At 52.7% G+C, this 25,083-nt stretch overlaps 1 protein-coding gene across 3 annotated transcripts; it reads left to right on the top strand.

Annotated features, from left to right (window-relative positions):
* Nucleotides 1–2,462: 2,462 nt before the first annotated feature.
* Nucleotides 2,463–23,640, top strand: lsr (lipolysis stimulated lipoprotein receptor). 3 transcript variants are annotated; one of them, XM_069939930.1, is made up of 10 exons: nucleotides 2,463–2,532; nucleotides 4,889–5,230; nucleotides 9,810–9,929; nucleotides 11,429–11,488; nucleotides 13,239–13,385; nucleotides 13,941–14,120; nucleotides 17,498–17,551; nucleotides 18,112–18,240; nucleotides 18,942–19,501; nucleotides 21,556–23,640. In XM_069939930.1, exons 2-10 carry the CDS (start codon nucleotides 4,999–5,001, stop codon nucleotides 21,589–21,591), a joined length of 1,518 nt encoding a protein of 505 aa, XP_069796031.1. In that variant the 5' UTR covers nucleotides 2,463–2,532; nucleotides 4,889–4,998; the 3' UTR covers nucleotides 21,592–23,640. The 3 variants fall into 3 exon arrangements, with proteins under 3 accessions (XP_069796031.1, XP_069796029.1, XP_069796030.1); XM_069939928.1 differs by having other exon boundaries at nucleotides 2,529–2,610; XM_069939929.1 differs by lacking the exon at nucleotides 11,429–11,488 and having other exon boundaries at nucleotides 2,529–2,610.
* The last annotated feature ends 1,443 nt before the right edge of the window (nucleotides 23,641–25,083 follow it).

Below are 25,083 nucleotides of genomic sequence, written 5' to 3'. Positions count from 1 at the left end.
TAGTTCATGCACTCTGCTCCCACCACATCCCCCCCCCCCCCTACAGAGATCAGGGCTGGAAGGGAATGGCTGTAGTTAGTCCATGCACTCCACATCCGCCACCATTGCAATTTAACGTGGACAAGTTAAATCTTGGACAGACAGAGAAAAGAAAAAGGGTTACGTGGTAGGGAGGATTTAGTGTTTTTTTGATAAGCATATATGGGTTGGCACAACATTGAGGGCCTCTGAGCAAACTGTGTCTGGAATCTGTTGGTCATATGGTCTCTGCATCTGGGTTTTCCAGGGTCACTTCCTCTCTAGGTGCATCTAATTTTGGGATTTGCTGTCCTCAGCCGGACTGTCAGCTCACAGTCAAATGTCAAAGCTGGCAGGGTTTTGTTAAATTTATTCTCCTAAAGGGGCAGTCCCACACAAATGGAAATGAACTGAAAATGGAGGACAAAATAAGTCTAACTGCTGACACAAATGAGAATTTCAGTGCATATGCATGATATATATGACAAGGTGCATTGGACTTCATTAGTCGGGGGATTGAGTTCAAGAGCCATGAGATGATGTTGCAGCTCTGTCAAACTCTGATAAGACCTCATGTGGATCATTGTGTCCAGTTCTGGTCACCTAATTACAGGAAGGATGTGGAAGCTGTAGAGAGGGGGCAGAGGAGATTTACCAGGATGTTGCCCTGGATTGGACAACTTGAACCAGTCCTTAGCAGTTGCGAGTGTCAATTACTTCAAATTCCTAGGTACCAACATCTCTGAGGATCTGACCTGGAGCTTTCATTTTGACACAATCATGAAGAAGGCTTGCCAGCGGGAGGAATTTGAGGAGATTTGTTTTATCACCAAAGACTCTCGTAAACTTCTACAGGTGGACTGTGGAGAGCATTCTGGCTGGCTGCATCAGTGCCTGGCACCAAAGCTCAGGACAAGAATAAACTCTAGAGGGTTGTTAACTCGGCCAATGCCATCACGGGCACCAGACCACTCTATCAAGGACGTCTACAAGAGGCGGTGTCTTAAGAAAGCAGCCACTACCCTCAAAGCCCCATCACCCAGGCTGTGCCCTCTTCACTCTGCTACCATTGGGAAGGAGGTCCAGGAGCCTGAAGACGAGCACCCAGCAGCACAAAGACAGCTTCTTCCCCCCCCCACCCGCCCCCGCCCCCGCCATCAGATTCCTGAACGGACAACGACACCCAGACACAGCCTCACTTTCTCCTCTTTTGCACAAATTTATTTTTAATGTAATTAATATCTGTGAGAAACAGAAGTACCTTCACAGATTTCGCTCAAGACAAAAATTGAGAACAAAGAACATTTATTATACAACAGTGCAAAGTTGTGTGCTTCCCCTTTCCCTGGGAATACACACACACACACTGGGGCTCACCCAACTTTTATACAGTTTATTTCAGTATAGAGGTACCCTCCCCCCCTTAACATTCTTCTGCCTCCTGGATTGGTTTGGCATTTTGGTAATTCTGTCTCCCTACGTACAGTTTCTGTAAACTTAAAAGACCATGGGGTATCCTGTCTGGGTCCCATCATGTCATTGTCCTTATTCATGAATCTGCCTTTGTCCTTATTCACACATCTCAACTCCCAGTCTAGTATTCCTTATTTCATTCATACTAGCTTTACATGTTCATGACAATAAACTCTGATTCTCATGAGGCAAGGTTCTCAGAGCTGGGACTTTTCTCTTTGGAGCAAAGAAGGATGAGAGATGACAATAGAGGTCGACAAGATCACGAGAGGCTTTGATAGGGTGGACAGTCAGCGCCTGGACAGCAACAAACACCAGAGTACATGGTTTCAAGGTGGGGGAGAAAGAGAAGGGAGAGGGAATGAGAGAGGAAGAGAGAGAGAGGGGTGGGGAATAGAGGGGGGGGGAAAGAGAGAGGTGGGAGAGAAGGGGGGGAAGAGAGAGGTAGGAGAGAAGGGGGAGAGAGAGAGAGTGAGATGGAGAGGGGGAGAGAAAGGGGGGAGGGGGAGAGAAAGGGGGGAGGGGGAGGAAGAAAGGCAACAGAAAGTTGGATTCCCTTCTGCATTGGAAAATCCGTGTGGCGTATTTGCAAATTCTCCTCCCCCATGTTTGGTTTCAGGAGTGGATCTGAAAGTTTGGAAAGAGGAAGGACTTTGAGCTGCCTGTTTAATATTTAACAGCAGGCCTCCAGTGAGCAGGAAGTTAGGTAGAAAGTTTCTGATTTGTTTGTCCTGGAGAAATGCAAACACCTTCCCCCCCCCGCCGGTGACGTCACGGGAGGACATGATTGACAGGTTGCAACACGGTCCTGAGACCTGGAGTGTACCACCGCTCGGGAGAAGGGGCGCTTGGGGAGGAAAGGGGTCTCTCACTGCAGGGGGAAAAGGCTTTCTCTTTGGGGATGAAGAAGGGAGGATTTGCAAAGACTTAGATGAAAGGGGTAGGGGCTGCAGATGGGTCGAGGGGGTGAACAGGAGAGGCAGCGAGCTCCGATACGAGGGTGGGGCGACCCCATTGCGCTCTGAGGTTGCAGGCGCCCAGGTGAGTGGGCTCCAGGTATGGCCGGCGGAGCTGGAACGATGGGGCCGTGGCTGGTTGCAGCCTTGCTCAGTGTGGCAGGTCGGTGGGTAGGGGTTCTCCTGGAGGGTGGGTGGGGGGTTTCGGTGGGGGACGGGAGGGAAGGAAAAGAGAAGAGAAAGTGGGGGAGGAAGAGGGAAGAAGAGGGAGGGAGTTAGGGAATGGAGGGGAGGAGAAAGGGAATGGGTGGCGGGGGAGAGCGAGTGGGAGGAAAGGGAGGGAGAGCGGGATTGGAGGGAGTAGGGGAGGGGGAAAAGTGGGAGTGGAAGAGGGAATGGAGGGGGAGGAGGAAATCGATGGAGGGTGGCGGGAGAGAGGAAAAGGAGGGAGAGGGAATGGTGGGGAGGGGAACAGAGCAAAGGGGGAGATAGAGGAGGAAGGGGGTTGTGGAAGGGGAGAGTGGGGAGGGAGATGTGGGGAGGGAGATGTGGGGAGAAGGGAGATGTGGGGTGGGGAAAGGGAAATGGAAAAAGGCAGGGAAAGAGGGGAGACGTGGGAAGATTCTGAGGGCCATAGATAGTCAGCGCCTGTTTCCCAGGGTGGGATCAGCAAGCAGAGGACGTGTATACAAAGAGGGGAGGGAAGTTTTTTTTACCCAGAGAGTTGTGGGGGCCTGGAATGCCTCGCCAGGGATGGTGGTGGACGCTGGAACATTAGGGGCGTTTAGGAAACTCTGATAGACACATGGACAGAAGGAAAATACAGAAAAAGACCAAAAAATCCAGATGCCAGAATTCTGGATGTTTTGAAAACTCTTATATTTTTAAGTTTAATGGCCTTTCATGTGTGACAGTGCCACAGATCCACACAAACGACCACTCTTGTTGACTTTATTTCTCTGTTACACTGTTCATTTTGGTAACTGAAGCTGATGAATAAACTATCGACAGCTCCTCTGTAGTCCTTAAATTTGAAGTACTGCCGGAGAATCCGGACTGACCCAACTCCCGAGCAGTCTGGATTGTAATACTTCTACTGTAGGGGATACGAGGTAGAAAGGCAGAAATATTTAAAATGAACTTAGCCATGGTTGAGGTGCTGGAGGATCGGAGGGGAGCTCATGTTATTTAAAAAAAAGGCTCCAAAAGTAACTGGAAATTACAGGCGGGTGAGCCCGATGTCAGTAGTGGGTAAATTATTGGAAGGTGTTTTCTCAGAGATTGGATATACAATTATTTGGATAGCCAGGGACTAGTTTAACCAATCTTAGAGTTTTTCGAGGAGGTTAGCAGGAATGTTGATGAAGGAAAGGCTGTGAATGTTGTCTACATGGACTTTAGTAAGGCCTTTGACAAAGTCCCACATTGGATATTATTTAGGCAGGTGCTCGGTGTTCATGGTGAAACTGAATTGGATTCAACAATGGCTGGATGGGAGAAGCCAGAGAGTAGTGGTGGACGACGCTTCTCAGACTGGAGGCTGTGACAAGTGGTCCCTCAGGGATCGATGCTGGGACCATTGTTGTTTGTCATCTATATCAATGATCTGAACGATAATGTGGTGAATTGGATCAAAAGATTTGCTGATAACACTAAGATTGGAGCCGTTGGGGACAGCGAAGAAAGTTTTCAAAGTTTGCAGAGGAATCGGGGAAATAGGGGAGAAAATGACACTGTGTATATTCAAGAGGGAAATGTTTGTGTGTATTTTGGTTAGTATGGTTCATAGTGTGAAAAATAACAAAAATTTAAAAAAGCTTGCAGAGGAATCTGGACCAGCTGGAAAAATGGCTGATAGAATTTAATGCAGAAAAGTGTGAGGGGTTGCAGTTTGGACAAACTGAGAAAGGATGGACATGGTAAACGGTCGGGCACTGAACAGAGGGATCTGGGAACAAAGATACAGAATTCGCTGAAAGTGGCGTCACAGGTGGACAGGGTTGTAACGAGAGCTTTTGGCACATTGGCCTCCATAAATCAGAGTATTGAGTCTAGGAGTTGGGATGTTATGGTAAAGTTGTAAAAGACATTGGTGAGGCCAAATTTGAGAACTGTGTGCAGATTTGGTCACCGAACTACAGGAAAGATCTCAATAAGATAGAAAGAGGGGAGAGAAGATTTACTAGGATGTTGCCTGGACTTCAGGAACCGAGTTACAGGGAAAGGTTAAACAGGTTCAGACTTGATTCCCTGGAGCGTAGAAGAATGAGGGGAGATTTGAGATTTAAAATGATGAGGGGGGAAAGACAGAGTTTAAGGTGGTGTATGAGTGGGGGAAAAGTTGTTGAGACCGTCAAATGGGTTGGTGCAGTATCGTGGGCAGAAGGGCCTGTACTGGAGTGTAGTGTTCTCTGTAACCCGTTCACTTTCTCCCTTCGCAGGTATCTGTGGGGCGATTCAAGTTGACACTCCCAATCCGTGGCAGGTGGCGATTCTCTTCCAACCGGTCGTGCTGAAGTGCCAGTATCAGTCCACCACCACCGAGCCCCCCATGGTGGTGTGGAAGTACAAGTCATTCTGTCGCAGCCGGCTCCAAGATGCCTTCAACCCCAGCAGCCCCACGAGCCAGGTCAACGACCAGCTCCTGCAGGCCGACCCGAACTACAACCCCTACGTCAACTGTCCCGACACCTCGAGGACGGTGAGGAGTGTCGCCTCTAAGCAGGGCAAGGCTGTGACTCTGGGGGACTTCTACCAGGGCCGAAAGATCACCATTATCGGAGGTGAGGTGTCGGGGAGGGTTCGGTGGGGGCGGGGCGGGGATGGGCATTCACTGTGACTGCTCGAATTCCTTTTGTTCTCACATAACAATAAGAAAAAACCAGCAAAGTCCCTGTTATCCAGAATTCAAGCAACCGCCAAAAAAAAAATCACAGACAATAAATACCATTTAAACTCGTGTATTTGCCGATCCCATGGAAAAGTCAAACCCCGCACTAGCATCTATCTTTGTCCCTGGAATAGACAAAGATCACCCCTCCTATCTGAGCTCCTGGCCATCTGAGCTCCTGACTGCCCTCCAGTCCAAGCTGCCCGCCTGTCTGAGCCCCCGACGCCTGGCCATCTGCCTATCAGAGCTCCCGCCCATCCGAGCTCTTGGCTGCCCTCCTGTCCGAGCTGCCAACACCAGGCTGCCCACCTGTCTGAGCCCCAGACACCCCAGGTGCCTGCCCTTCTTGAGTTCCTGGCCGCCCGACACCTTGAACAATACAACCGCTGTCAAAAGTTTGACCTGTGTAAAAGACGAATTCCCCTCTTTTTTTGACCTAAAAAATGTAATGAGTATAAATGGGGTATATACTGAGGGGCCCAATTTGTTGCAAAACACTCCCCTCCCCCATCTCCCAGTGACAGACACCACCCTGGCACATTGGCCTTCATAAATCAAACTATTGAGACCAGGAGCTGGATGTTGTGGTAAAGTTGTATCAGACATTGGTGAGGTCAAATTTGGAGAATTGTGTGTAGTTTTGATCACCGAACAACAGGAAAGATATCGATAAGATAGAAAGAGGGCAGAGAAGATTTACTAGGATGTTGCCCAGACTTCAGAAAATGTTACAGGGAAAGGTTAAACAGGTTTGGACTTTATTCCCTGGAGCGGAGAAGAATGAGGGGAGATTTGATATTTAAATTGATGAGGGGGAGAGAAAGAGTAAATGTAGGTTGGCTTTTCCCACTGAGGGTGGGTGAGATATAAACCAGAGGACATGGGTTCAGGGCGAAAGGGGAGAAGGTTAGGGGGAACTTGTTCCCACAGAGAGCCATGGAGGAGTTGAACAAGCTGAGGTGGTGAATGTGGGCTTGATTTTAACATTTAGGAAGAATTTGGACGGGTCCATGGATGGGAAGAGTTTGGAGGGACATGGACTGGATGCAGGTCAGTGGGACTGGGCATAAAAGAGTTTTGGCATGGACTGGAAGGGCTCAAGGGCTTGTTTCTGGACAGTAGTGTTCGATGATTGAAACCTCTGAAATTGAGCCCTTGGCTTTGGAAAACCTTTCTCATTCCCAGGGAACTGTGATCGGATTTCAACAGTTGCAGCATCTTGTGACTGTGGGCTGAGGGGGTGGGAGGGTAGGATGGGAGGGGGAGGTGTGAACAGGGTGTTTTCAACCCTGGCCACCCTTACCTCTGCTGGAAGTGAGTGAGCACCAACCGCCTTGCCGGTCGGTGAGCTGGTGTGGTGCGTGACGGCCAGTTTTCCAACCTGCCGCTTCCTCCCCTCCCCCTCCTCCTCCTCCCCAGCCCACCCCACCCTCTCACCTCCCTTCCTTCTACCTTGCCTCCATTCCTGGTGTTTCGAGAGAGGGGGGAGGGGGAGAAGAAAAGTAATCTCCTTATCTCAATCTTATTTTTAAACGGTGACGCACAATTCCAGAGACCCTGGCCAGAGACTGTTTTCAATCACCCTGCCAGGACATGGAGCGGCACGGGAGTGAGCTCGCCAGCTCAGTTTAGAAAGCAGAGCATTCCAGCACAGTACAGGCCCTTCGGCCCACGATGTTGTGCTGGCTGAACGCCACAACCCTTCCCTCCATCACACCCACAACCCTCTATTTCCCTTCCATCCAAGTGTCTGTCTGAGAGTCTTTTAAATGTCCCTATTGTACCAGCCTCCACCCTTCCCTGGGAAACGCATTTCAGACCCCCACCGCTCTCTGTAACTCCCCTAAACTTTCCTCCCCTCACCTTGTGTACACGTCTCCTGGTGTTCGCTACTATTGCCCTGGGAAACAGGTGCTGGCCGTCCACCCTGTCCAAGTTCCTTGTCGACCTCTATTAAGTCTCCTCTCATCTTTCTTCACTCCAAAGAGAAAAGCCCCAGCTCTTAACCTGGCCCCGTGAGGCCAGGACTTCTGAGGATTGCACTGGAATCCGGGCCTCTGCGGATTTTCCTGTTGCCCATTAAAATCTGCACCAAACACACAAATCAGATATAAATTGGCGGGCCCAATTTTAATGTTTAAGAGGAATTTGGATAGGTACATGGATGGGAGGGATATGGGTGCAGGTCAGTGGGATTAGGCAGAATATGGATCAGCACAGACTAGAAGGGCTGAAGGGCCTGTTTCTGTGATGTAATGCTCTATGGTTCCATCTGCAGCTTTCAGTCAATCCCCTCCTTCAGATTCATCTGGGATGAGCATGACTTCTTCTAGGGCTACAGCAGGGGCCCGAGCTACAGGGAGAGGTGAAGCCAGCTGGGGATTTATCCCGCACAGCACAGGAGGGATGAGGGGCAATCTCATAGAGGCGCACAAAACCAGGAGGGGAACAGAGTGGGAGAACGAAGAGAGTCTTCCCCAGGGCAGGGGAATTGGCAACCAGAGGGAAATGGTTTAAAGTGAAGGGGAGAGTGATTTACCAGGAACAGAGGGCGGTGGGTGTGTGGAACAGGCTGCTGGAGGAGGGGCTTGAGCCAGAGACTAGTGCAACGTTTTTTAAGAAAAGATTGGATGGATCCGTGGATGGGACGGGTTGAGAGGGACGTGGGGAGGGTGGGACATTTGGACGGATTAATGGATAGGACGGGTTGAGAGGGACAATGGGGCAGGTGGGACCAGTGTGGGTGGGACATTTGGACGGATCCTTGGATAGGACGGGTTGAGAGGGACGCAGGGCAGGTGGGACCAGTGTGAGAGGGAGAGTTGGGCTGAAGGACTTAACCTTATCATCCAGTACCAGCCACCCACCACTCCCTCATGTGAAATATTTGCTCTGCACATCTGCCTCACTCTCCCTCCCCTCTAAACGCCTGTCCCCTTGCATGTGACCCCCGTGTGGATGTGAGGGGCTGTGATGCCCACTTTCTCACAGTTTAGCGCAGCACTGCCACAGGCCAGCAGCCCTGGTTTCGAATGCGGCCCTGTCCGCAAGGATTTTCTCCGCTTCCTCCCAAGTTCTAGGGACGGGTGGGAGGTAGGTGTGATCACCGGGTTCATTGGCCTCATGGATGTACTGATGGGGTGTGGGAAGGGTGCACATCACCCCACCCGAGACCATGTTAGTGACCTCCCACGCACCCATTGCATCACCATGGGAGTAGGGGGATAGAATCTAGTGTGGTGATGACGGGATCATGCCAGGAGAAAGTCGGATCGCTCTAGCACAGGAAAGAACTCAATACGTTTGAAATGGCAGGAAAATGGTCAAAGGCCTGTAGCATCTTGGCCATTATCAATCAGAGTATTGTGTCCAGGAGTTGGGATGTTCTGGTAATTGTATAAGACATTGGTGAGGCCAGATTTGGAAAATTGTGTGCAGTTCTGGTCATAGAACATGGAAAATAGAAAACTTACAGCATGGTACAGGCCCTTTGGCCCACAAAGTGATGCCAAACACGTCCCTACCTCAGCAATGACCAGGCTTATCCATGGCCCTCTATTATACTAAGCTCCATGTACCTATCCAAAAGTCTCTAAAGGACCCTGACGTATCCGCCCTCACCACAGTGGCCGGCAGCCCATTCCACACATCCACCACTCTCTCCATAAAATACTTTCCCCTGACATCTCCCCTGTCCCTTAAACCCATGTCTTCAATAAGATAGAAAGATGGCAGAGAATATTTACTGGGATGTTGCCCAGACTTCAGGAACTGAGTTACAGGGAAAGGTTCAACAGGTTCGGACTTTATTCCCTGGAGCGGAGAAGAATGAGGGGAGATTTGATATTTAAAACGATGAGGGGGAGAGACGGTAAATGTAGGTCGGCTTTTTCCACTTAGGGTGGGTGAGATACAAACCAGAGGACATGGGTTAAGGGGGAAAGGGGAAAGGTTTAGGGGGGATCTTCTTCTGTCTTGGGAGAGTTCAGAGAAGATTTACTTGAAGAATTGAGTTACAGTTTTGGACTTTTTAAAGTTTAAATTTACAGCAAGGTAACAGGCCCTTCTGGCCCATGAGCCTGTGCTGTCCAATTACACCCAATTGACCTACAACCCCTGGTATGTTTTGAACGATGGGAGGAAATCGGAGCCCCCCCCACACAGACATGGGGAGAACATGCCAGCTCCTCACAGACAGCGCGGGATTTGAAACCTGGTCCCGATTGCTGGCTTTGTCCTCTGAGGGTGGGAGAGACAGGAACAGAAGATGTGGGTTAAGGGGGAAAGGTTTAGGGGGAACCTCATGCAGAGAGTTGTGGACGCAGGTTGGATTTCACCACTTAAGGGAAGATTCATGGATGGGAGGGATGTGGTCTGGGTGCAGGTCGTTGGGATTGAACAGAACAATAGTTGTGAATGGATGGGCTGAAGGGCCTGTCCCCTACTTTTTAACCTCGTTTGTGCCTCCCCAGACGCGGACCTGAGCATTGAGCAGACGGCGTGGGGAGACAGTGGGGTGTATTACTGCACCGTGAACGCCTTTGGAGACCTTTCTGGCAACAACGAGGCTTACGTGGAGCTGCTTGTGTTGGGTAAGTGACTACATGCCACGAAACCAGGGCGGCACGGTGCGCATAACGCTGTTACTGTGCCAGTGTCCCGATTCTAATCCCACGCTGTCTGTGAGGAGTTTGCACGTTTTCCCCATGTCTGTGGGTTTTCCCTGGGGGCTCCGGTTTCCTCCCTGGGAATTGTAGGTTAATTGGGAGTCACGGGCTTCCAGGGCCAGAATCGGCTTCTAACGTGATGGAATCAAATTTAAATTTCAAGAATCATATCATTAATACAACCTGACACGGACGTGCTGGAGAAACTCATCAGGTCACGCAGTATCCGGAGGGGGTAAAGGGCATCCAATGGTTCAGGTTTGGGGACCTCATCGGGTACAAGAGAAAAACATTCAGTGTTCTATATCCAAATTCTGCATTCTAGATCCAGATTCTCCATTCTAGATCCAGATTCTGTGTTCAAGATCCAGATTCTGCATTCTGGAACAAGAATCTGCATTCTAGAGCAAGAATCTGTGTTCTAGATTGAGATTCCATGTTTTAGAGATTGAATAAAAAGATTGGGGGAGGAGGAGGGAGGGAGCAGGAGGAGGAAGTGGAAGGAGGAAAGGGTGGGGGGAGGAAAGGGGGAGGAGGAGAGGAGGGAGGAAGGGAAGGAAGAGGATGAAGGGAGGAGGGAGGAAGGGGAGGAGGAGAGGAGGGAGGATGGGGTGGGGGGAGGAGGAGAGTTTTCCTACCACCATTTGAAATGTACTGGGGGTTGTTGGTCGATTAGGTGTAATTGGGCTCGTGTGCTGGAAGGGCCTGTTACTGAGCTGTACATATAAATAAATTTTCAAAAATCCCTCAATCCTAAGAAATTCCCTGAATCCCATCAACATCCCAACCAGTGAATTGCACCCCCCCCCCTCCAAGGATTCCTGGAAAACTGAAGAACTTTGATGAAGGGGGTGTTGGATGGGGTGCACATAGATCAGTCAGGTGATGAGGTCAACAGTGCCCAGCTCATTCAGAAAGGGAGGAGGTGTGGGATCCAAGGAGGCCTTGGACTGGGTGGATACAGAAAGGCAGAGGATGGTCATCAATGAAGGAGCATGAAAGTCTGCAGACCCCATGGTTGAAGTAAAAACTCAAAGCTGGAGAAACTCAGCATGTCCAACAGTGTTCGTTATGAAGCAAAGATAAAGATCCAGGCCTGAGCCCCTTGACAAGATGTGAGCAAAATATTGGCAGGCGTCCAGACAAAAGCAGTGTTTGGAGAGTTAGTGATCAGAGGATCTGGGGAGTGTGGGGGAGTGGGGGGGAAGGTGGGAAGAACTTGGACGGATCCGTGAATAGGATGGATTTAGAGGGACATGGGATCAAAAACAGGCAGGTGGGTCTAGCGAGGGTGGTGAGGGAATGGGTGGGAGGGGGATTTGGGGAGGCAAAGCTCTCCCCTCTCCCACCCACCCCATGTGTGGATGGTGAATCCAGGCCAGCTGTCCAGTGGTAACCGAGTTGTCCTCTCTTTTGTTCTCCAGGCAGAACAACAGAAGGGACCTTTGACCTTTTGCCTGGTGTCCAGATAGGGGACATGCAAGGTACTGAGCTCAGGACTGGGGACGATTGAATTTTCGGGGGGTGTGGTTGGGAGTTTTAGTGAGTCTCCCCCTCAACCGGCTAATTCATCAATGCCTCCATTCAGGACTCGCCCCACGGTACACCCCCACCTTACACCCTTGTGAAAGCACCTTCTACCCTCAAGGACCCCCACCACCCAGGCCTTGCCCTCTTCACTCTACCATCAGGAAGGAGGTCCAGGAGCCTGAAGACGAGCACCCAGCGGCACAAGGGCGGCTTCTTCCCCCCCCCCTCCCCACCCCGTCACCTGAATGATCAACGACCCCCAGACACAGCCTTACATTGTCTCCTTTTTATTGATCTGAAAAAATATTATTTATGGCAATATTTTCACCAGTAATTTGCCACCGTGCCGTAAATAAAAATTTACCAAGTACCAAAATTCTTCCTCCCTCCTGGACAAGTTCGTTGTTTAAAAACTGAGAAACTCAATCAGTGAACTTCATTGAATTTGATAAACACATCAAGTTAGTTTCTTAACACTTGACGGTACATAGATTTAATTTTTAATTTAAATGTAGACATTCAGCACGGTGACAGGCTATTGCTGAGCCGTAGTACGTTTCGAACAGTGGGAGGAAATTGGAGCCCCTGGGGAAACTCACACAGACACGGGGAGAACGTGCAAACTCCTTACAGACAGCACCAGGATTGGAACCCTAGTCCTGATCGCTGGCGCTGTAAAGGCATGGCCCTGCCATCCAAATACATCCTTGTGTACAATAGACCTGCTAACACCCCCCCCCCACCCCCAAATACCACCCCATGTCCATGGAACAGCGGTGAAAACAGGAACACATGGTTGTTGAGAACGTGCAAACTCCGGGCGCGTACACAGGTGGGTTTGGGAACAATGGGCGGTTACGAGAGGTGTTGGGAATAGCCACGGGAGGGGGATGTGGGGATGCAAAGCCCAGCTTCAGGTTGACATTCACAGATACGCATGTCCCAGCTCGCACAATTGCACGAGTTCGCTCGCTCATGGTAAAGGGTGCACACAGCCACGTGCGCACACAATCTCACGTGCAATATCTCTCACAACCACAGGAAAATTGTGCACATTGTATATATACACACACACTGTCTCTCTTTCACACTCTCGTCCACACACTGGCCCACGCTCAATCCCCTGCAGACACACACACACACACACACACACACACACACACACACACACACACACACACACACTCACTCACTCACTCACTCACTCACTCTCTCTCTCTCTCTCTCTCTCTCTCTCTCTCTCTCTCTCTCTCTCTCTATCACTCACCCACACCCACAGATGTGTTGGCGATCGTCGATCGTAGCCGGGTCTCTGAAGCTGAGAGGCAGTTGCTCAAGCCACTGTGTTACATAAAAATTGAAAATGTGTGTGGGAACTGCACACAAGTGGGTGAATTTGCACGTGTGTATATAACTGTGTATTAGTGTGCGCATGCCTGCAGTTGAACTCCAGGCCGTGGGCTACATCTGTACAGGTGGGCTGCACCCTGTGTCCAGTGTTGAAACCAGACGCTGGTTCTGTATAGTGCCGAACGGCTTGCACTCAAGATGGTGCGCTGAATAAAACAGCGTTCATATGAGATGGTGCACATTCCACGGGCAGTGCCTGAGAGGGTGGGCACTCTCCTACGTAACACAGTCCCAGAGGCGCCCTCACCTTGCATGCCTGCCACTGACCCCTGACCTCTCACCTTCTGCCCTCAGATTGGCTATTCGTGGTGCTGGTGCTGCTGGGAGCCCTGCTATTGGTCATCCTGATCAGCATCTGTTGGTGCCAGTGTTGTCCACACACCTGCTGCTGCTACCTGCGGTGCCCCTGCTGCCCAGACCGGTGCTGCTGCCCTCACGCACGTGAGTCCCGGCCTCTTGGGAAGAGGTGGGGGGAGAGAGGGAGAGGGGGTGGGGGAGTGAAGGAGAGGGGATGGGAGAGAGGGGTGGAGGAGAGGAGGTGGTGGGGGTGGAGGAGAGAGGAGGTTGGGAGGGAGAAGAGGGGGGGAGAGAGGTGGCGTGAGGGAAAGGGGATGGGGGGAGGGTGGGGGAGAGAGAGGGGTGGAGTGGATTGTAGCTTGGCTTCCTGGAGGTTGTGTTTGACTGTGTTGGCAGGTGGTTAGAGGGGGAGGATTTCTAACCCATTTCTCGCCCTACCCCAGGCTGGTGGGTGGGTGGGGGGGCTGTGGGCATAAAACAAGCAAAGGGTGGAGGGTTATATGTGTTTCCAGTGGGGAACAGGATGGAGAGAGAGGCTGAATGGCCTCCAGATCCCACAGATTATTTCTGCTCACCATGTCTCTTCCCCTCCCCCCTCTCTCCCTCCCCTCTCTCCCTCCCCCTCTCTCTCTCTCCCTCCCCCTCCCCCACACCCCCTCTCTGCCCCCCCCGCTTCTCCCACCCCTCCCCCCCCATCAGTGTACCACGCAGGTAAAGCCGCCACAGCTGGGGTCCCGAGCATCTACGCCCCGAGTTCATACGCACCCAGTGCCTACGTGCCCACGGGCCACATGAACGTGCCCCCTCCTCACCCTGTCATGGTGCCCATGACGCAGTTCAATGGCAGTTACAGCGCAGACTTTGACGGAGCGAGTTCAGGTAACCGGACCCTCGTGGACTCCGAGACCCTCCCCCATGACTACACCCGTGCTCACAGATATATTGTGCACACCCCTCTCCCCGAGAGTGCGGGGACATGGGCTGGTTCTCTCTCACCAACTCTACATGACGTGAGGCCAGCGATCCAGGTTCGAATCCGCCGAGGTCCGCCAGGAATTTCCCCCCCCCACCGTGATACTGCCACAAAGCCACCAGTTATAGGAGCAGAAGTCAGCCTATCGGCCCATCAAGTCTGCCCTGCTGTTCTCATCAGGAGCTGATCCACCCTCCCACTCAGCCCCACTCTCCATAACCTTTGATGCCCTGACTGATCTGTCCCTCTCTGCCTTAAATACACCACGAGCCTGTGCCAACCAATTACCCTACAACCCTACCCCCGGTATGTTTCGAACGGCGGGAGGAAAGTGGAGTCCCCGGTGGAGAACCCAAGCAGACATAGGAGAGTGTGCAAACTTCATACAGACAGCACGGGATTTGAACCCAGGTCCCGATTGCTGGCACTGCAATGGCATTACGGTAACCACTACCCCAACCATGCTATCCTACTTGAAATGAACGCCAACATTGCATTGGCCCTTCTCTCAGCTGCTCCATTTTCCCCCCCACTCTCCAAAATGCACGGTTTAATGGAATCATAGACTGGAAAGTCTCATTCTGCGCTCCATCGTTAAAATGTTCGATAAAATATCAAAAGATTCCAGCACCCTCCATGTTCCTTCATTCCCAGATGAGTCCAAGAGGTGGAATATCCCGTTACAATGGAGGATCGCAGGCAGTTCCGGTCACCCAGCTGCAGGAAGGGTGTCACTGGGTGTTCCCGTGTCTGGAGGGAGGGGTCTGGAGAGGCTGAACTAGGGCGTTCCCGGTACGGGGGGGGGGGGGGTCCAGAGAGGCTGGACCAAGACATTCCCGGGACTGGAGGGGGATCTGGAGAGGCTGGGGCCAGGGCGTTCCTGGGACTGGAGGGGGGTCCGGAGAGGCTTACACCGTGCACGAGTTTCGCATTCATTCTGGTCATTGGAATGAAAGATTAATTACAGCTCAGTAACAGGCTGTTTGGCTCATCTAGTCTGTGCTGAACTGCTATTCTGCCTCTCCCCACTGACCTGCACCCAGTCCATATCCCTCCATACCCCTCCCATCCATGGACCTGTCCAAATTCTTAAATGTTAAAATTGAGCCCATATTCATCATCTCAGCTTGTTCCACACCCCCACCCCTCTCTGTGGGAAGTTGTTCTCCATTAAATGTTTCCCTTTCACCCTTAACCCACATCCTCTGGTTTGTATCTCCCTGACCTACATTTACTCTGTCTCTCCCCCTCATAATTTTAAATACCTCGATCAAATCTCCCCTCATTCTTCTACGCTCCAGGGAATAAAGTCTGAACCTGTTTAACCTTTCCGTGAAACTCGGTTCCTGAAGTCCAGGCAACATCCTAGTAAATTTTCTCTACCCTCTTTCTATCTTATTGAGATCTTTCCTGTAGTTCAGTGACCAAATCTGCACACAATTCTCCAAATATGGCCTCACCCATGTCTTATACAACTTTACCATAACATCCCAACTCCTGGACTCAGTACTTTGATTTATGGAGGCCAATATGCCAAAAGTTCTCATTAGAACCCTGTCCACCTGTGATGCCACTTTCAGGGAATTCTGTATCTGTGTTCCCAGATCTCTCTGTTCTACTGCACTCCTCACTGCCCGACCGTTTACCGTGTACGTCCTTTCTTGGTTTGTCCTTCCAAAATGCAACACCTCACGTTTGTCTGCATTAAATTCCATCTGTTGCCAGATATCCAGTTTGGCCCACAGCATTTCTCTGGACAGTACACACACACCTGGTCCCAGCACCGATCCCTGAGGCACCTCTAGTCACAGGCCTCCAGTCTGAGAAGCATCGTCCACCACTACTCTCTGGCTTCTCCCGTCCAGTCATTGTCGAATTCAGTTCACGACTTCACCATGAACACCGAGCGTCTGAACCTTCCTGACTAACCTCCCATGTGGGGCTTTGTCAAAGTCCTTTCTGAAGCCTATGTGGACAACATCCACAGCCTTTCCTTCGTTAATGTTCCTGGTAACCTCCTCGATAAACTCTTTAAGATTGGTTAAACACGACCTATCATGCACAAAGCCATGTTCACTTTCCCTAATCAGCCCCTGGCTATCCAAATAATTGTATATCCAATCTCTTAGAACACCTTGCAATAATTTACCCACTACTGACATCGGGCTCACCGGCCTGTAATTTCCAGGGTTGCTTTTGGAGACTTTTTTAAACAACGGAACAACGTGAGCTCCCCTCCGATCCTCCGACACCTCACCAGTGGTTAAGGACATCTTAAATGTTTCTGTCAGAGCCCCTGCAATTTCTACATGAGCTTCCCTCAAGGTCCAAGGGAATATCTTGGGAATTTTTCCACCCTTATTTGCTTTCAGACAGCAGGCACTCCTCCTCTTTAACCTGTACAGGTTCCATGTCTTCCCTGCTTATTTTCCTTCCCACGACTCCCTGCCCTTTTCCTGTCTCTTTTGGTTCCATACAAAGTTGTCCACCCTGATCTTCAAGGGGACCAATATTGCACCTTGCTATCCTTTTGCTCTTGATATACCGGTAGAAACCCTGAAGATTTCCCTTCACGTTTCTCTACCAAATCAACCTCATGTCTTCTTTTATCCTTCCTGATTTCCTTCTCGAGGTTTCTCTTGCATTTGTAACACTCCTCAAGTACCTCATTTGCTCCATGTGCCTCTACTTGTTCTACCCCTCTCTCTTCTTCCGAACCAGATCCCCAAAATCCCTTGAAAACCAAGGTTCCCTCTGCCTGCGAACTTCACCTTTTAATCCTGACAGTAACGTACAAACTCTGCACTCTCAAAATGTCAACTGTGAAAGTCGTCCACTTACCTCACATGTCCTGGCCCGAAAACAACTTCCCCCAATCCACACTTTCAAGATCCTTCCTCATTTCCTCAAAATTGGCCTTTCTCCAATTTAGAATCTTAGCCCGAGGCCCAGACCCATCCTTCTCCATAATTAACCTGTAACTAATGGCATTATGATCACTGGACCCAAAATGTTCCCCTACACATACTTCTGTCACCTGACCTGCCTTGTTCCCTAATAGGGGATGATCCAATGTTTCACTCTCTCTTGTTGGTGGGAGGAGTGGATGGGAGGGGAATGGGAAGGGGGGTGAAGGGGTGGGAGGGAATAGTGGGGTAAGAGGAGGGAGTGGGGTGGGTGGAAGGGGGCAGGGAGGATGGGGTGGGTGTGGAGATGGCCTTGCCTGCTGCATCACAAGCCCCGCACTGACCCTTTCTCTCCCCCCCCACCCCACACGGAGCAGTTGGGAACCACAGCCGCGTGCCTTTGCTTCACGACCAGGACACCACCAACTCAGGTGAGTGTGCAAGCGGCTGGCCTGCTCATCGGGTGGTGTGGATCCACACAAGGGCGTGTCTGAGTGGGTGTATATTTGAGTGGGTGTGTGTGTGAGTGGGTGTGTGTGTGTGAGTGGGTGGGTGTGTGTGAGTGGGTGGGTGTGTGTGAGTGGGTGGGTGTGTGTGAGTGGGTGTGTGTGTGTGAGTGGGTGGATGTGTGCGTGTGGGTGTGTGTGTGAGTGGGTGTGTGACTGAGTGTAAGTGAGCGGGTGTGTGTCTGAGTGTGAGTGGGAGTGTGTCTGTGTGTGAGCGCACGCTTATCTGTGAGTGGGCACTTACACTCCCCTTTTCCCATCCCTTGGGACAGGATTTTTAAAATCTCCCACCCCTCCACTCCCAGACGGGATTTTAAGCAGCCTCCCAACCCCACCCCTCCCGGACAGGACTTTAACTCCCACATCCCCCAGACGGGATTTTATTTCTACCCATCCCCCCGCCCCAGGTGAGATTTTATTCTCATCACCCACCCCACCTGCACAGCTGTTATTCAAGCCACTCTCCCCCCGTCTCCCCCCTCCAGTGAGGAGCGGTTACCGGATTCGTGCGGACCAGAATGGTGACGATATGCGGGTTCTCTACTACGTGGAGAAGGAGCTGGCTCAGTTTGACCCCCGGGACCCCCGCAGCCCTGTCAGCAAGTACGAGAATGGTGAGTGAGCCCCTGCCATTTCCTGCGCAGTAACAGGCCCTTTGGCCCAGCTCCCCCTTGCTGGCCACGAGCTCTTCCTGTTTGTCTGAGACTGGCCCTCATTGCTGGACCCATCCCAGAGCTGAAACCATTTTACAGGACCCCCCCCCCCCCCCATTATCTCACAGATCCCTCCCGACCCATGGACCCCCCATCCCACAGACCCCCCTCCCCGTCCCATGGACCCTCCCCTTCCCATCCCACGGACCCTCCGCCCCCCCATCCCATGGACCCTCCGCCCGCCCATCCCTCGGACCCTCCGCCCTCCCATCCCACGGACCTTCCGACCCCCGTCCCATGGACCCTCTACCCCCGTCCCACTGAATTCCCCTTTGTCCCACAGGCCCCCCCACCTTTTAAATCTCTCCCTCCCCCTAAAACCCTCCAGGTTTAGATTCCCCAACCCTGGGGGAAAAGACAGTCCCCCCTCTCATTTCCTCTCTCCCCCTGCTCTCCCTCCCCCTCTCACCTCTCCTCCCACCTCTCCCCTCTTTCCATTTCTCCCTTTCTCCCCCTTGCTCCCTCCCCTCATTCTCTTTCCCACGCCTCATTCTCTCTCTCCCTTCCCTCTCTCTACTCTGTACCCCTCACTGCCTCTCTCCCTGCGCATCATTCTCCCCCTCCCTTCGTTCTGCATCTCTCACCCTCTGCCCCCCCCCCAGCGTCCGCCATGAGTGAGATTTCGTCCCTGCACGAGGCCCGGGGTCCACGAGGGTTCCCGGCGAGGTCGAGGCAGCCAGCCCTGGCCCCCATCGGAGATGAGGAGAGTGATTTCGGCAGCGCCTCGCAGTGGGGGTCTTCGCGCCACCAGTACGGGCGAGCCCTGTCCCACCAGCGCGCCCGCTCGATGGAGAGTCTGGATGACGGGGGCTGGTGGGATTACTCCCACCACGGCTGGCGAGCAGACCACGGGCGTGAGCCCCCTTTCCGTCGCGGCTCGGATGCCGATTCCCCCGGCCCCCCCAGCCGCAGAAGGGGTCCAATCCCTGTCGGGAGGAGGAGTAGGAGCCGGGATGACCTGTCGGAGCTGGAGGCAGGCCGTCGCTTTCGCCGGGACGACTTCCTGCGGGAGAGACCCCCGCGAGGTGCTGGGTCCTCCACCGCCTCCTCCGCCCTCTCAGCGCCGCAGAGGAACGGCCGGGAGAAACACCCTCCCCTGCCTCCGCCTTACGAGGCGGAGTCGGTGTCATCCCGGGGCAAGAACGAGAAGAGGCTGCGGAAGGTAAGGTGGGGGGGGCGGTGCAGGGAGCCTTGGGGAGGGTGGGGCAGGAAGCAGCAGATTTCTCAAGGCCAACGAGCCAAAACCCCTTCTCAATCATCAAGAACCACAGGACATTACAGCACAGAAACAGGCCCTTTGGCCCTTTTAGTCCATGCCAAACTATTATTCATCCCAGTTCCACTCACCTGCACCCAGTCCATATCCCTCTAACCCCTTCCCATCCATGTACTTGACCAAATTCTTCTGAAATGTTAAAACCGAGCCCACATTCATCCCATCAGCTCGTTCCACATTCCCACCCCTCTCTGTGTGAAGTTGTTCCCCTCCCTAAACCTTTCCCCTTTTACCCTTAACCCACGTTCCCTGGTTTGTATCTCACTGACCCTCAGTAGGAAAAACCGACCTACATTTACTCTCTCTCCCCCTCATCATTTTAAATAACTCGATCAAATCTCCCCTCATTCTTCTACGCTGCAGGGAATAAAGTGTAAACCTGTTGAACCTTTCCTTGTAACTCGGTCCTAAAGTCTGGGTAACCTCCCAGTAAATTTCTGCCCTCTTTCTATCTTTCATGTAGTTCGGTGACCAACTGTTAGAACATCAAACACTACAGCTCAGAACAGGCCCTTCAGCCCCATATATTCCTTATAAAATGTACTAACCCCTCCCTACCGTGTAACCCTCTATTTTACTTCCATGTATCTGAGTCCTAAATGCCCCCAATGTTCCAGCATTCCAGATCCACTCCGCCCCCCTGCAATCTCTGTGTAAAATGTCCCCTAAACTTCCCTTCCTTCACCTTGTTCAGACGTCCACTGGTGTTTGCCTCTCCCGCCTGGGAAACAGGCGCTGGCCGTCCACCCTGTCTAAACCTCTCAGAATCTTGTCGACCTCCATCAAGTCTCCTCTCACCCTTCTCTGCTCCAGAAGGTCATTGTGTGCAGTGTACTCTCCCTCCACTCTGAATTAAACATCCCTCTGCATTGATTGGGCCACAGCCCATCCCCGGTAGCAGCCTGACAGATGAGACACGCACACCGCCAGTTGTCCAGAGCAGCTGGAAGATCATCCTACCTGAAACTCCAGCGCGTGGAGAAGTTGGGGAGGGAACGCCGCCAACCGGCACATTCCAGGCTGCGGGAGGACGTGGTGAAGGGCGCAGTGAGGTGCAGCCAACGTGAGGGCATCATGGGGAAGGACCCCAGTCTAGATTCTGTCTGTCACTGAGATCTGAGGGGCTGAGAGCGGGAGGAAGCCCCTCAAGCAAGTTGTCTTGAAGGTGCTGTGGACAGAGTGGAAGGCTGTTGTAGGTTATAACAGGATATAGGCAGGATGCAGAGTTGGGAGGATGGAGTTCAATCCGAGCAAGTGTGAAGTGATGCTCTTTGGAAGATGGAACTTGAACAAGGTTAATGGTCAGATTCTTAACAGTGTGGAGGAAAAGAGGGACCTTTGGGGTCCATCGATCTCTCAAGGTCACCATGCAGGATGATGGGGGAGTTCAGAAAGCTGAAGGGACACTGGGCTTCATTAGTCGGGGGAATCGAGTTCAAGATCTGTGAGGTCACACAGAGAGGGGTGGAAGTGTGGAACAAGCTGAGTGGTGAAAGTGGGCTCAATTTGAACATTGAAGAAGAATTGGGACAGGTTCATGGATGGGAGGCCTATGGAGTGATGTGGACTGGGTGCAGGTCAGTGGGACTGGGCCTGTTTCTGTGCTGTAATGCTCTGTCAACAAGATTCTGAGGGGCACAGACAAGGTGGACGGCCGGCACCTCTTTCCCAGGTTGGGATCAGCAAACACCAGGTGTGTACAAGGTGAGGTTTGGGGGAGAGACAGAGAGCGGTGGGGACCTGGAATGTGTTACCATGGGTGGAACGTTGGGGATATTTAAAAGACACTTAGGAACATGGATGGAAGGGAAATAGAGGGTTGTGGATGTGGGGAAGGAGGGGGAATATTGTGGAGTAGATTTATATGGGTCAGCACAACATTTGTGGGCTGAAGGGCCTGGATTGTGCTGGTCTAAAGATTTTTTTCATTCTCTCTGCAGAATGATGCAGTGAGTCGTGAGAGTCTGGTGGTTTAATGCGAAGTCACGAGGTTTATCCCTTGGATTGACACCATGTGGGCTGGATGAAGTTTGAGGCAGCTGGGTTACACCCGCGTGTCGACATCTGCCTTCCCCGTGAAATCGGAGTTTGGAATCCTCACGGAACCTGCCAAGAAAACATTTTCGACATTCTCCAGTTTGGCATCTCTCTGATGATCTCCCCAATCTACTGTGTTCCCAGATGAGTCATCCTGTCCTTCCCAGAGAGAAATCCCAATAACATTTCCTCTCCCCTCTTTCCCCTCCCCCCCCCTAAACTGGTCCTCTCCCCTCACCCGCCACGCTCCCCCCTCACCCGTCACTCTCCCCCTCACTCGCCGCTCTCCCCCTCACCCGCCGCGCTCCCCCTCACCTGCCGTGCTCCCCCCTCACCCTCCGCTCTCCCCCTCACCCCCCACTCTTCCCCCCGCTCTCCCCTCACCCACCACTCTTCCCCCTCACCCCCCACTCTTCCCCCCGCTCTCGCCCTCACCCACCACTCTTCCCCCTCACCCACCGCTCTCCCCACCTCACCAACCACTCTTCCCCACCTCATCCACTGCTCTCCCCACCTCACCTACCATTCTCCCTCTCACCCACTGCTCTCCCCACCTCGCCTACCATTCTCCCCTCTCACCCACCACTCTCCTGCCTCACCCACTGCTCTCCCCCTCACCCACCATTCCTTTCCTCCCTCCTCTCTCCCCCTCCCTCTCCTGTAACCCTCCCCAGAACCTGCCAACTGCCCATCTCCCACTGAAGCACAATCCAAGGGCGTCCAACTGACCGCCCCTGCATTGAAGCCCCTTTCCAGCCCATCTGCATCGATGCCTCCCTACCCTACCTCACTCCCCTGGTCATCAGCAACCCACGGACCAAGGGATTCCAGAAACTTCTGTGCCTTAAGTCTAACGGCAAGTTCTTGAGCAGAATGGCAGGATTACTAACTGGGCCTTTGTGTGTAAATGTTTTTTTTAAATTTTTTTAAAGACGAAACTAATCTTTTCATCGAAGAATGCAGTCCCCACCATGGCCATTTTTACATGGTTATTTTTTCTAATGGGAATTAATAGGTGGGGGCATGGGGATGCAGGGGAAGGGGGACGCAGGGCAAGAGAAAGAGGGTGCAAGGGGAAGGGGACGCGGGGGCAAGGGGAGCTCCTGAATTGGGAGGGTGGGATGATTCTGGAGACTTAAAACGTGCTTGTTTGCTGTTCCTCTCTGTTTGCACTGAGTTTCAGGTGAATTTGGGGGTTGGTCCTGAACGCGGACGGTGACTTTGTGCCGTCAGTTCAGTGGGGAAAGTCCTCGGACACTGGGGTCAAGGGAGACACAGACGTGATGGAGAAACTCCGCAGGTGACGGGGTTGGGGGGAGGGGGGTGGAGGGTTAACCAGTGTCCAGCTCTGAGGCGTTGTCCGGGGCTGCTGAGTGACCTGCTGAGTTCCCTCCAGCTCGTTGACGTGGAATCATCGGGTGCAGAATCACTGGTCTGTGGTGATGTGGGCTGCGGAGGAGAGTGTGAGTGTGTGCAGGAGAGGGGGTGCGTGTCATAAGGGTCTGTGTATGCAGGTGAGCACTTAAGACCGTGGCTGCCTGTCCGAGCTTGCTCTGGGACACGCGTTCATCCATACCCTGGAACCAAGGAGCTGTCCCCCACACGCGCCCAAGGTTTGGGCTTGCGCGTGCTGGTGCCAAGGGATGTGTGAGATGAGGAGTTCAGTGAGTCTGTGCTGAAGGGAGCGAGTGCGTTTGTCTGTGCCTGTGTGGGGTGCACGTGTAGGGACCACGCCGAGAAAGTGCACGCAGGCCAGGGGGTTGCACTGTGCTGAGGGCTTTGTGCGCGATCTCGGGGGTGTTGGGGTTGTGTGTCACTGCACACTGCTCCTCTGTCCCGTTTCTCCCCCCCCCCCCCCCGTGTGTAAAATACACTGAGCGAAGATCGAGAGTCGGGGTCTGTCACACACCTACTGAACATGTATCTGGACAGTATGTAACCTGCTGTGTTTGTTGCAGAATTGGAAATAAAGTTGGTTAAACAAGAAAGTCTCTGGGAAGTCGAGGGCAGCGCACAAACGAGCTGGGGAAACTCAGCAGGTCACGTCGCGTCCACAGGGAGGAACAGGGAACCGACATTTTGGGCCTGGGGTCTTCATTAGCGTGTCTGGCTATAATGAGGAGGGGGTGGGTGGGGAAGGGGCAGGGGAGGGAGGAAGGGGCCCCACAGGTGGATGAGGGAGAGGGGGTGCAGCAGCAAATGGGGAGCGGGGGTACGGCTCTGAGTGGAGAGGGAAGGGGGTAGGGAGTTGGAGGAACAGAGAATGGGGGACGGTGAGTGCGCTCGGACAAACCTTGACCAGTCGACATCAATGCCATCAGTTGGAGAGAGTCCAAGTGTTGCTCCTCCAGTTTACGGATGGTCTTGGGACAGTCCATGAGGCCGTGGGCAGACGTGTTGGTGTGGGTGTGGGGCGCGGAACTGAAATGGCCCCGGGAGGTCCCTCTCACTGATGCGGGCACAGCGAAGCGACTCTTCCCAGTCTCTCCGACGTAGAGGAGGCCACTGCGGGAGCACTGGATGACCCCTGCAGATCCGCAGGTGCAGGACCACCCGCAGGTCTTGGTGACTTGAGTGGTCCAAGGAGTGAGTGGTGTTGGGGGTGGGGTTTGGACACTCGAGAAGCTGTTGACTTGTGGGTTTTTCTGCGCTGGTGTCCCCTGGACATGTCAGTGCTTTTCTGGAAGCTTCTCTCATTTTGTGAGGGTCTCTGCCTCCCCCCTCCCTACCCTCAGGTGGGTGAGACCCCAAATCCTAGGTGGTTAAACTGGTGGCCTCGACCCTCCTGCCCATGTCCAGTTGTGGAAACTCGTTCAGGTTTTACCGTCTGTACAACCTGATGGAACAGTGTTTTGTCGCACATTCACAGACGCATGCTCACCAGTGCGCACACAGACACGCATGCGCGCGCACACCCACTAACACTTACTCTGGCAGCCATGCAGACACATAACACCCCCAGCACGTGCACGCAGACACCCACTCACCCACACCACACCTACACCACACATCCAACTACACCCCTACACCCACAGACATCACACCTTCACCCAACTCTCACACATACACCTACACACCCACCCCCACACAGACACACCTTAGCACACCCTCACACAGACACACCTACACCTACCAACCCTCACACATACACCTACACACCCACCCTCACACACACACCCACCCACCCCCACACAGACACACACACACCCACCCACCCCCACACAGACACACCTTAGCACACCCTCACACAGACACACCTACACACAGACACCCACACCCCCAGCATGTGCGTGCACACACCCCTCCACACACATACACCTAGCCACACCACACATACACCCACCCTCACACACACACCCACCCCCACACAGACACACCTTAGCACACCCTCACACAGACACACACACCCACCCACCCCCACACAGACACAC

Source organism: Narcine bancroftii, chromosome 5 (assembly GCF_036971445.1).
Source record: "Narcine bancroftii isolate sNarBan1 chromosome 5, sNarBan1.hap1, whole genome shotgun sequence".
Lineage (NCBI taxonomy): Eukaryota > Metazoa > Chordata > Chondrichthyes > Torpediniformes > Narcinidae > Narcine > Narcine bancroftii.
This window is presented reverse-complemented; position numbering and strand designations above follow the sequence as displayed.